The sequence below is a fragment of the Oculina patagonica genome, chromosome 8 (assembly GCF_052425735.1).
Source record: "Oculina patagonica isolate OP01 chromosome 8, crgOcupat, whole genome shotgun sequence".
NCBI classification, from domain to species: Eukaryota; Metazoa; Cnidaria; class Anthozoa; order Scleractinia; family Oculinidae; genus Oculina; species Oculina patagonica.
Window position 1 is genome coordinate 2,622,915 of NC_135765.1, and position 12,183 is coordinate 2,635,097.

The 12,183-nt window shown below is 38.1% G+C and overlaps 1 protein-coding gene across 1 annotated transcript; it reads left to right on the plus strand.

The window, feature by feature from the left end:
• Window positions 1-10,323, plus strand: LOC144662185 (follistatin-related protein 1-like). The gene is made up of 10 exons (XM_078522942.1): window positions 1-140; window positions 284-391; window positions 1,559-1,601; window positions 2,074-2,334; window positions 3,040-3,242; window positions 4,067-4,196; window positions 4,718-4,738; window positions 5,084-5,147; window positions 5,336-5,382; window positions 10,017-10,323. The coding sequence occupies exons 2-10, from the start codon at window positions 323-325 to the stop codon at window positions 10,259-10,261; spliced, it is 1,083 nt and encodes a 360-aa protein (XP_078379068.1). The 5' UTR covers window positions 1-140; window positions 284-322; the 3' UTR covers window positions 10,262-10,323.
• The last annotated feature ends 1,860 nt before the right edge of the window (window positions 10,324-12,183 follow it).

Sequence of the window (12,183 nt, forward strand, 5' to 3'; positions counted from 1 at the left end):
GTTGACAAAAGAGATCAAATACTCCTCGGTGATGGGATCAGGTTACAAACTAATTGAACTTCAGGAATGCAAGTTTCAGAACAAAGGTGTTTGGTTGTCAGTGAGCGAAGCGGCGGGCTTTACTTCTTTGTACTGTACTGGTGAGCAAAATTACCATTCTTTTGTCGGCTTGTGGATCCTTTTGAGTTAGAGGACATTGTCTTGGACAGCGTCTGAAAAAAAGTAAACAAAGCAACAGAATATTAAAGTATTCACGCCGGGATTACGCTTGATTTCTTTTCAGACGTCTCAAAAGGCTCGAGGGATAACAGACGGCAGCAAGATGCGTGTGTTTCTTGTCAGTTTTCTGCTGTGCAATCTGGCCTTCCTTGCAACTAGCACAGAAGAATCGGTGAGTGTCAATGCATCATTGCCCCGGGGAAGCGATTTTAAAAATTTTCGTGATTTCTCACACTCAGGAAAGGTCAAATACCATCTATCAAGCAAAACGAAAGCAGTTACTGTATTGATTTTTTTTTTTCTCTCTCTCCCTCTCGTCGTCTGGCAGTCGTTGGTTTCTCTCGACGCGCAAGAGATCTTTTACGTTGAAGGTTTTTTTGGTAAACGGAGTTCGCGTGATCTGTAGTAAAAACCAGTTAACATTTTTAGAAACATTTGAATACAAATGTCGCTGCGTTTATGTCAGAAACGCGCAGCAATTAAGACAATTGACTCTTCAGAATTACTATTACAGCAGAAATGAAATGGTCATCACATAGTACATGCTTAACGGAGTGAAAGGAACAATAATATATATGTGATGTAACGATGAAAGTTTTCTTTTGTCATAAGATAACTCAATCAATTTAATTGTATGTCATTTTCAAGCGTTACCCCGTAACAGCCTACATGGATTTACTTTAAGATAAGTGACACGCGTCCTGCATACTGCTAGGATCAGAAATGTCGAAATCATCAAATGTGTAGTAAATAATAAAGATGGTAAATTTCAAGCTCGGTAATAAATAATGAAGATGAAGTTTTCAACATGACACGAGCATGGGACGAAGAAAAAATCTGAGTCCCCGACGGGAATCGAACCCATGGCCTCCCAGATACCGGTTGGGAGCTCTAACCAACTGAGCTACGAGAGACTCGTTGTGAGCTGGGCCATTTACTAGGTTGATATGTGACACGCGTCCTGCATACTGCTAGGATCAGCAATGTCGAAATCATTACAGTTGTTTAAAACAGACAAATTTTTCTTCAATTTGTAGTCCTTCTAATAACCTTATAATCAACCTAGTAAATGGCCCAGCTCACAACGAGTCTCTCGTAGCTCAGTTGGTTAGAGCGCCCAACCGGTATCTGGGAGGCCATGGGTTCGATTCCCGTCGGGTACTCAGATTTTTTCTTTGTCCCATGCTCGTGTCATGTTGAATACTTCAACTTCATTAGCTATTGATTTGTTGCCAAATCACGCCCGAGAAAGGCATTTTAAAATACATAATTGATATTTCATTACAGGAGGTGTTAAGCAAATTTTAATACTGGTAATAACTTTTGTCTCCTTTAATAGCGTTTTGCTGAAAAATATGAATCACGTGACACAACAAATGAAGGTATCTTCAAAGCTTATGTCTTTAACTGTAAATTATAAAATTATGTGTTAGCACAAGCTAAAGGAGTGAAGAGTGCCAGGGTTGTAACATTATTTTTCACAATGTACTTGCTAGAACTGGGTCACAGATTACCAAAAATTTTAAGGGGGAGTGCACCCCCCCTGTGACCAACCCCCCCCCCCCAAAAAAAAAAAAAAAACATCAGTAGGGCAAAATGTCTGGTCAACAAGTGACATTGTCTGTGAAACCCAAATTTTCCAGTAACCTGTCACTGGGTTGTTAATAGCCTGTTCCAGAACGGGCTAGGTTGTTACCAGTTTGTTAACGGTGAAAGTGTTCCTTGAAACCCATTAAATAAATTCTCAAACATAAGCTGGAGTCCTTAGACAGAAATGCTAATATATTGTTTAAACAGATGTGGAATGTGGATTAGCGTAGTACATATGGCTGTGATTTTAATTTAAATTTTTAGATCCATGCATCAATGTCTTATGTCATGCCGGCCAGGAGTGTGTTGTTGTAGATAACAATGCTGCCTGTGTGTGTAAAGAGTCATGCCCTGATCACGAGAATCCAGTCTGTGGGTCAAATGGTATCACATTTCCAAACCACTGTGAGTTGCACAGAACTTCCTGTTTAGAGGGAAAGAAAATTTCCATCAAGTACGATGGGGAATGCAAAGGACAACCAACCCAACCACCTCCAACTGTAAAGATTAATCAGTCTAAACCTGGTAGGTTGAAGTTTGTGTTTGTGCTTTGAGCAATCTTGTCAATCTCATCTTTGGTAAGCACCCAAAATGCCGACTCTGGCCAAGTATGATGTGAAAGTCCACAATTCACAGACTTCCATGCGGTGGTTTATGATCAAATTTGAATTGAAAATGTGCACTTTGTGCATGCTCAAAAAATCGAACTTGGCCAGAGTTTTGTGTTCTTGTTGCTGACCAAACAAGAAGTGGGCTCTGGGGATGAGATTGGTGCTTTAAGCAATCGAATGTCCTGATTTGTCAAGGTTAACAAATAAATTTGTCAATTGGTGGATTGATGAGGACTGAAATGGAGGTGATGATGATGATGATGACGCTGATGACAGTAACAATGACAATGACAGCATCGACAACAACCATCATGCTGATAATGGTTGGGTTATAAGTAGGTCTTTATTGGGAGGAATGGACTGTCCTAATTATTTCATAATAGTGTGCTGGACTCTGTATCAAGTGTTCCAGGTTTGAGCCCTGCAGGGGTCATTGTGTTGTGTTCTTGGACAAGACACTTGACTTCCACAGTGCCTTTAGCTCCACATGTACAAGACAGTCTACCTACGGTAGCTTAGACCAGGTTCCATATTTCAAGGTCTAATGGTCTAGCTCTGTCAGATAGCTATGTACAGTAACTTTACTGACCAAAAATATTCTAACTTCTTTTTTATCCAGTTGTTTGTTATGAACATGATCGCGATGAAGTACGTAGCCATTTGATTGGATGGTTAAAGAACCAGAACAAGTCACCAGAAGGATCAGATGGTTACAGAAGCCTCCTGCAGTCTTACTTTGACAAGGTGGATGAAAACAATGATGGCAAACTTGATGAAACAGAGTTCCGAGAGTTTGTCGGGGCAAATCAATCAATAGCTGAGGTATGCATCCTCTATTCAATTGCTATATAATTTCTTTCATTTTTCACTCACTTGAATCTTGAGTTCAAAATAAAGTCAACTCTCATTATAGCGGACATGCTTGGGGCGTCGTTTTTTATAGCGAGAGCCTGTTATAGCGGGAGTCATTTTCAGTCAAACCACTTTCACCAGGGATCTGGATTTTGTCCGTAATAGCGCGTGTTCGCAATAGCGGGGTGTTCGCAAAGCGAGAGTTGACTGTAATTGGTCCATTACACTACACTTTAAAATGAACCAAACTGTACCATGTGCATATCCTCACATACTTTGCCACAGGGGTGACTAGCACTGACTTAATTTATGTTGACCTTATTTTGATGTTTTGTTTTGAGTGAGTATGCATTGCATGCCTACAAAATTGTCACTATTGTCACATAATGTGAAAGTGTGTGGGCCTTTCTTGGATGGTGACCATGTTCATGCAGTGAAGTTTGGTTTTGGTTGAAAATACAGTCCTCTGTCATCTGGTTTCACTTGGATGACAGCTACTTTGTTTTCCGAATCCAAATAAATTAAGGTAAGTAAGTAGTGAATTCCCCCTGTCTTAAGCCTACAACATACCAGTATATAATTTTGTATGATAACCATGAGCATAAATTTTATTACCACAGTTTAGAAAAAGCTTGTAGTCTTAGAAGCCAGATCCCTCTTCACTGTCAACTTCCAAGGCAGATAGATTTCTGGGTTCTTGGCCTGGAAGATTTAAGATAGCATATCCTTGCCTGAGGTATGGTTTATTTAGGAGGTAATGGCAAGCAGATGATTTTTTGCCTTTTAAATTACAGATTGTTACTTCTGATGAGTACATCAACCCTGTGCTACAAAACCTTTGTGCTGATGCCCTGCTGTCAATAAGTGATGAGGATTCTGACTGGGAACTGAATATTACAGAGTTCATGAAATGTTTAGATCCAGGTGAGTAAAGAAAATGCTTGCATGTCAGTGGTTATTGCACTGGACTCCAGATAGAGCAGTCCGGGTTCAACCAATGGGCAGGGTCAGTGTGTTGTGTTCCTGGGGCAACACATTTTACTATAATAATAACTACAGTACCTCTAATCCACCCAGGGGTAATTCTTAGCCTGTGAACAGGCCTTGGCCAAAAGTGCAGAGAAGGAACAAGCTACAGCTGGAAGTGCCAAGAAGGAACTAGCCCCCCTCCTTTTTATTCTCACTTTCTATCTGCCCTATCCTTGACTAGAGAGCCTGGGAGAGGATGGGATGGGATGGGATGCTGGAGAGCTAGGTAACCCTGTGATGGCCTAGCATGAAATCAGGGGGGTGGGGTGGGTGTTAGAATACTCCTAGCTACTTCATGCTATGGAAACCGGAGATAACTGCCAACCTGATTGGCCACAAGGCTTGAATATAGACTTCACACATACCTTAACTCATAACATGTCAATCAAAACTGATGTGATGTGTTTCTCTTACAGAATTCAAGCCACCAAAGAAAGGTAAATATGATGATGTGATGGTGCATGATGCTTACCTTCTGTTTTAGTGTTGATCCCCCTTGCATCACATCCAACAGATCCCTGACACTACTAATAGCGTCAGATTCTGGTTGCGGTATGAGGCAATTTAAGTACTTTTGTTCCTTGAAATAATGATTATCTAGCTTTCCTTCATAACAGGTAAAAAAATAAAACAATGCTGCAGGTCACATAATCAAAAAAAAACTGATAACCGTGAAAAGTAAGCCCTAAAATGACACTGAATTCTCCTATGCTGATTCTCCCAAGTATGTACCATTTGATCAAACGTTCTGTACTGAGATATAGCTGGTTATTCTGATTTAGGTTGTGAGCTGGACAGTGAGATTTACAGTGACGGCACAGAGATTCCAACAGACTGCAACAGCTGGTAGGGCTAATGTTTACATAGTGCATTGGTTAGGTTGTTTTCAGCCTGGCTAGGCTAGAAATTATAGAAATAAGGCTAGTGGATTATTTAAATAATGACATGTTTGCCATGCTGTGATCGTTAACTGAGGTTTATATATAAAGAAATAAACTAGGGTTTTAACAAATTCTGTTGATTTTTTCCCTTAGTGTCTGTGCCTGTGGCCATTGGGTGTGTACTGCATTGAAATGTGATGGTAAGTATTAAATCCCTGGATAGAAGCTTCATTTGTTAACACTCAACATTGTAAGGAGAATTGTTTGTGTGAAAGAAAACCGTGGCTATACAAATCCAATGCAAAATTACACTTAATACATCAGAGTTTTTAGTTTTATCTGTCAGGTATGCATGTTTAGTCCAACTTTTTATTTTGTTTGTGACTTAATTGGTTGTAAGTGTCATTGTCAGTAAGAACCGGGCAAGCTCCACGGATCGAGGTTGGCTGATTCCCTTCAAACTTTCAGCGTTTTTCCTCTATCGGATAAGATTACGATCGGTGCTATTCTTAGTAAAATAAAATAAATTCCTTCGGATTTTGACCACCCCCTAGTTTTTGGAGCAAATTAAGCAAAAAACGGTGGGAAATTTATGTCAACTTCCACGGCTAATTATACTAACGTCGGATATCCCTTGATCATTTTTATGACTGTTACGTATTGTCCGGCATATAAACAACTCATTTCTATAATATAAACGATTTTGGATAAAAAGCTTTACTTTGGCTCGACTCCAAATATTAGCATTTTTTGGTTATCAGATGCAAGGAAATTTTTTGCAATTTTTAAAGCCAATTTTCTCCAAAGTGCGGCAGTCTCTTTTGAAACCAAACATATCTTTTATGAGTCCGTCCATAAGTCTAAATAAATCCGCAAACTCTCATTTGGCAAGTCAAAATCCCGTCGCGTGAACTTCCTCACGAATTGACCTAATTAGCATAATTTGATCTAATTTGCATAATTGTTGATTTTCCAGAAAATTGTCACGCTTTTTTGTTTCATGTTGAAGGTGTTTATTAACTTCTTTTTTAGTATTATTAAGCACGATAGACTACTTTCTGAGAATAGTAGGTATACTTAAACGAATTTTCCCACTTACAAAGTGAAAGTCTATCCTACAGGCTTCCTAAGAATTTGACCAGACTTGCACTATGCCTATTTCAGTTTTTGGGAAAACTTTACTTATGAGCTGTTCAGATGCAAACGATAATACACATCATCGTATTTTGTTTATTATGAAACTGATTGGTTTTTCAGGCGTAAAAAAAGTCCGAACGTTCGGACTGTTCGGTGTCTGATCTTATGCTATATAGAGTATACGACTGAACTGAAATGGCACTTATAACTAACATCGTGTGTTGTATTTAATCTACAATAAAGCAACAAGATTGACAGAACTAGTTAATCTTCATAACCAAACATCATGCTAAAAAGGTGACCAGTTTAGTTACGCGTTGCATGCAAGAAGCTTGTTACTAAACGTAAACCAGAATTTAATACATGTTTCAATATTGTTTCAATTTTTTTGTTTGACAACGTAACAGTATATAGAGATTGTGTCAACAAAGCTGATTAATACAGCTATTTCGTATTTACTTTTGTTCTGCCGGGGACGAAAAATGAAATAGTTTTTATCCTTGATTACGTCTATACAGTGACATTTCTTACAGCATGTAGAACTATAGTCTAAATACTAAGATTTTCACCTAACTAGTAAGATAAGTTCAGAGCTGAGTCCGAATGATTAATTTGGGTACGAACATCGATAGGGAATAATAGAATAAGAATGACGAATTTTTACTATGGAATAATAGAATAGGGCACCAGCAAGGTATAACGTAATTTTAATAGAGCTGTGATAATGGAGATGCTAGAGCTGGTTAATGAACACTCAATTATTCCTCTTCACCCTTGCGTTTTTAACCTAAATGGCAGTAGATGTCTTTGGTAACTACAACTACACAAATGGCATGAATAATAAAACTTCGCAAATCCAATTTTGATATCTAAACAACAAAAGAGAACACTGACGATTCTACGTAGCTGGCGGTTTGTTGGCACGCAATGTCAAACATGGGCTAAACTAGCCAATGGGTATCCTCGCGATTTTACATGTATCAAAAATGCCTATCATCTCAGAGACTCTGTGTACCTAGCTTACAAGCCTTAATGGAGACGATGGGTTACAAAAACCGACATAGGTGCTATTGGGACAATTCAGCTTATGTCGTAGGTTCCTTGGCAGAGTGTCCTCCACCACCCCCACCCATCCCACATCTCCTTTCGAAATCCTTTGTGCCAAAATTATTTGTTATTAGCTATAAGCTTTTAGTTAAGTTCCTTTTGAAAGCATGTACAAATTTCGGCGCTCGATGAAAGTCTTTTCTTGATAACGATCCGCTTGTCATCAGATGTAGCTGCTTGCAGATTTCTTTCAGGACAACTAGTTTGAGATTGTCAATTTTGTTGGTTTTAACAAGGTGCGCAAATAAACAAGAAACAAAAATTGATGGCTTGGCTTGCTCATGTCATCCATTACCAAACTTTTGAGAGTGTCCGAGGCCATCTCCGACACCGCGGTGAATGTCTTCCTTCGTGATTTCCTCAGGGTCAATACCCCTATAGCGCTGCATCATCATCATCATCATCAACATCATCATCATCATCATCATCATCATCATCATCTTCTTCTTCTTCTTCTTCTTCTTCTTCTTCTTCTTCTTCTTCTTCTTCGCATTTCATCAACTTCTTTACCATTATCGTACCACGTTTTAATGTGATTTGCGTTTGCAGGTAACCCCCATGTAGTATAATTTAGCCTCCAAAATGGTAAAAAGGAGGCAAGGGGAGAAAAAAATCCGAACGGTTTCCGAAACGCTTTTCCTTCCAGACCTCACGCCGGCTACCCACGTAACGTTTTTGTTCCAGACCGCCTATTAGTAGAACGTGTTTTAAATTCAATCATAGGGTAGAATGCAGGGACATCATATTATTAATTATTTAAAATCAGCGAAGCGGCAAATTTGAATGAAAGCGCCCCAAGAATACGACAAGGAAGAGCCTTAATCGGCCCAGTAGAGAATCTTATTCATTTGCAATTGAGATTCTCTTTAATATATATAATAAAATGTCGACCTCTGAACCCACAGCAGAGTACATTATCCCCCCTACCTCCCTGTCACGCTCACCCTCCCATCAACAAGGTAAGTTTCCCTAACAATTGGCTCCCTCCCAACGTGGATATTCGAATAAATATAGAAGTAACAAGCAACAAATTATATAGGTTCCAACTATGCATGTATGTTTACGCCTACCCAGTTCCTTATATTTGGAGCACATATTTTCAATTTTTTCTATGTCTAGGATAAATTATCATGGGAATTTATGTGCCATTTGAAATAACAATGTGCCCAGCTCGATTCAGGATGAGATCAACCTTGCTAATGAGCCCTTAGCTGACACCCAGGCTTATAAGACGTGAGTCAGATAGCTAGGTTAATCATGATAGATGGATGGATGGATGGATGGACGGACGGACGGACGGACGCTCCTTATTTAAAGATTAGTCACCAGTACAATCTGCGATTGTGTGCCCTCTAAACTACAATTTATTTTAACGTGTTGTTCCTAATTAGCTTCCCCTCTTCACTTTTAGTATGAAAAATATAATTCGGATTATTACATTCTTGGTTACAGAAAACGCCACAGCATACTAGTCACTACAGGAGCGGCGGAAATAATTATACATTCCATGTTAAAAAAAGCAAACGAACAAACAATCGAAAAAGCTCTATGTAAGCATGCCCACTAAACTGAAAAAAAGAACTGTTATTAACACTTGAAGAGAACATAGACGCCTTCAACATGTAATAACTCAAGCGTGACGATTTTTCCGGGAGACATGAATTTCGATGACAAATCAAGTTTGGTCAAATTTCTAGGAAGTTTGTAGGAAAGAATTTTTGGTTTGTAAGTGGCAAAATTGTTTTAAATATACCTATTATTCTCAGAAAGTAGTCTATTGTGCTTATTAATACTAAAAAAGAAGTTAATAAACACCTTCAACATGAAACAAAAAAAGCGTGACAATTTTCTGGAAAATCAACAATTATGCAAATTAGATCAAATTATGCTAATTAGGTCAATTCGTGAGGAAGTTCACGCGACGGGATTTTGACTTGCCAAATGAGAGTTTGCGGATTTATTTAGACTTATGGACGGACTCATAAAAGATATGTTTGGTTTCAAAAGAGACTGCCGCACTTTGGAGAAAATTGGCTTTAAAAATTGCAAAAAATTTCCTTGCATCTGATAACCAAAAAATGCTAATATTTGGAGTCGAGCCAAAGTAAAGCTTTTTATCCAAAATCGTTTATATTACAGAAATGAGTTGTTTATATGCCGGACAATACGTAACAGTCGTAAAAATGATCAAGGGATATCCGACGTTAGTATAATTAGCCGTGGAAGTTGACATAAATTTGCCACTGTTTCTTGCTTAATTTGCTCCAAAAACTAGGGGGTGGTCAAAATCCGAAGGAATTTATTTTATTTTACTAAGAATAGCACCGATCGTAATCTTATTCGATAGAGAAAAAACGCTAAAAGTTTGAAGGGAAACGGCCAACCTCGATCCGTGGAGCTTGCCCGGTTCTTACTGACAATGACACGTAAAATTATTAAGGTTATTGGTTTCTAGTTGTCTCCTTCACAGCTATTGTTTGGGGTTGTCATGCAAAGTGAGGAGGAAGCATTGTGTAATGCACACAAACAACGCCTGCGTAGGAGGGGTGTTCTCAAACGTTGTGGTGAAATGTTTTCTCCTTATTCACAGGGAGAGACTCAAACCAACCAGCTGCTGAAACAAGTGAGGATGAAACAGAGGAGAACCCCAAGTTTATTGTGAATGAACCAGAAGCGAAGGAGCAACTTACAAGAGAAATTATTGAACATGACCAGAAAGAAAGAAGCCATCACCATCAGAAGAAAGTCCTGCCTCTGCACAAACCACGGCATCACCGCAGGCACAATAAACATGGCAAGCATGGCTCAAGAGAGAGGGGTCATGATGAAAACTAAGCAGACATGTTTTCAAAGAGAAGATCCAATAGACCTTTTTACCCATGTGGTGGCCATTTTGAATTTATAATAACTTGCCCCTGGGCATCCCATTCTAAAATTTTAAACAATTTTTATTGTAGTGATCTTTGCATTTTTATTGTAATTAGCATTTTTATATTGTATGTAATTCAGTCGTCGGACTGCATTGTATGGTGTTTAACCCATTGACTCCTGGAGATTTTCCAAAAAAACGCATTTTTGAGACGTTTTTGACCTTTTAAGGTCTATTATAAGCTAAAATAGCTCCAAATCACTCAAAACGGCCCTCCAGAATCACGTTTAACAACTTTTTAGCTCGTGCATGCGCACAAATCAAAATTTTGACATAGTTTTTGGATGATAAACCATCCTACCACTTTAGGCTTTTCGTTTCTTTTTTTCCTTCGCTTTTCCTTTTTCTCTTCTTCCTTTCTTTTTGCTGCAGTGTTTGGCCTTCTACCAGGCTTCATTCTAGTAGAAGAATTTCCGCGAAAGCACAAACGAGGCAAGAACTACTTACCATGGACAAGCAAAGGGTGGAAATGGGAAATTTTCCTCTGAGTTTCTCACTAAAATTTTGAAGCGTTCTGGTGCATATTTCAAGCTCCATCAATCTAATCGTGCTGGTTTCGGTATCATTGGAAAGGTCTTGTTCTGCCTCACAATTTGAGCATAGATGTCGCCTTTCTGGGTGAAAGGTGATGACGTCACAAGCGGGACAAGTGCCCGGATCCTTTACGGCCGGTTTAGGCCGGTTCAGGAGTCAATGGGTTAATAAAAGAGTTATCTAATGTCATTCAAAATAATAAAAATCAAAATGGCCACCATATCAGTAAAAAAGGTCTTTCAAAGAGACCTTCTAGTACAGAAAACATTCTACCAAAAATTCCATTGTTTTGTAAAAATAAAGAAATAAACATGTCAGTTATTTTACTTTAGCACAGTTTTCAACAGTGTTGTAAACATCAAATCACTAGTTACTGTTGATATTTACTGTTGATATGTATTCACTTTTATTATTTTATATAAAAAAATATTTGTAGACATTTAAGCTCAAAGCAACTCCAAGTTTATTAAATACAAAAAACAAAATATTGCTTTGTGTTGCTTGTGTTATCTTTTTTCATAACTTGTTTATCCTTTGCCCATCCAGTTTTCCATTTTCCAAACACAATATTGACATTACAGTACGTAAGAACAGTGACATCTTAGCACAATGGTGAATTCTCTAATTTTATTCATTTTATCCAAGGTTTTTCAGACAATTTTTGAACCAACTCCGATTGATGTCTTTAATGAGTGAATTGTTCTTTTTATCAAAACTGAAATAACAGTAACTTCTTATAATGTTCCCGACCAAAAAGGGCTACTTACAATATTTTGAGGGTATTTTGAGACTAAGGTCTTACTTTTACAACAATACCAATAAATATGTGACAAAGTTGTAATGCATAATTATCAAACACATTTAACAGGCATTCTAAGGTTAACCTTCAACTTCCAAAATGTCAGTACAATACAAAATATTTCAATATTTTTTGTTGCTTTTCTGTTTCTATTTTCATTAAATCTTTTCTACAAACTTTTGCAAATATAAACTCGAGATATATAAAAGATATAAAATTCTGATAATTACAACCCTAATTGGTTGCTTTGATTTTCAATGCACAGGAACTGAATTGACTCTTGTTCCACTGTAATAAAAACTAATTTGAACAATCATATTTTTCAGCAAAAAGTTCTAACGATCAGTAATTTTCTCAATGTGAAAAAAAATTCACAGGCAAAAATGAGAGAGCTGTAAATAATAAATTATTAGCACAAGAGGGTGGGACCCCACCCCCTCTTACAGCCGACTTCCATTCCCTCATGGTTATTTTGGCACCTTCAAGGATCAGAGA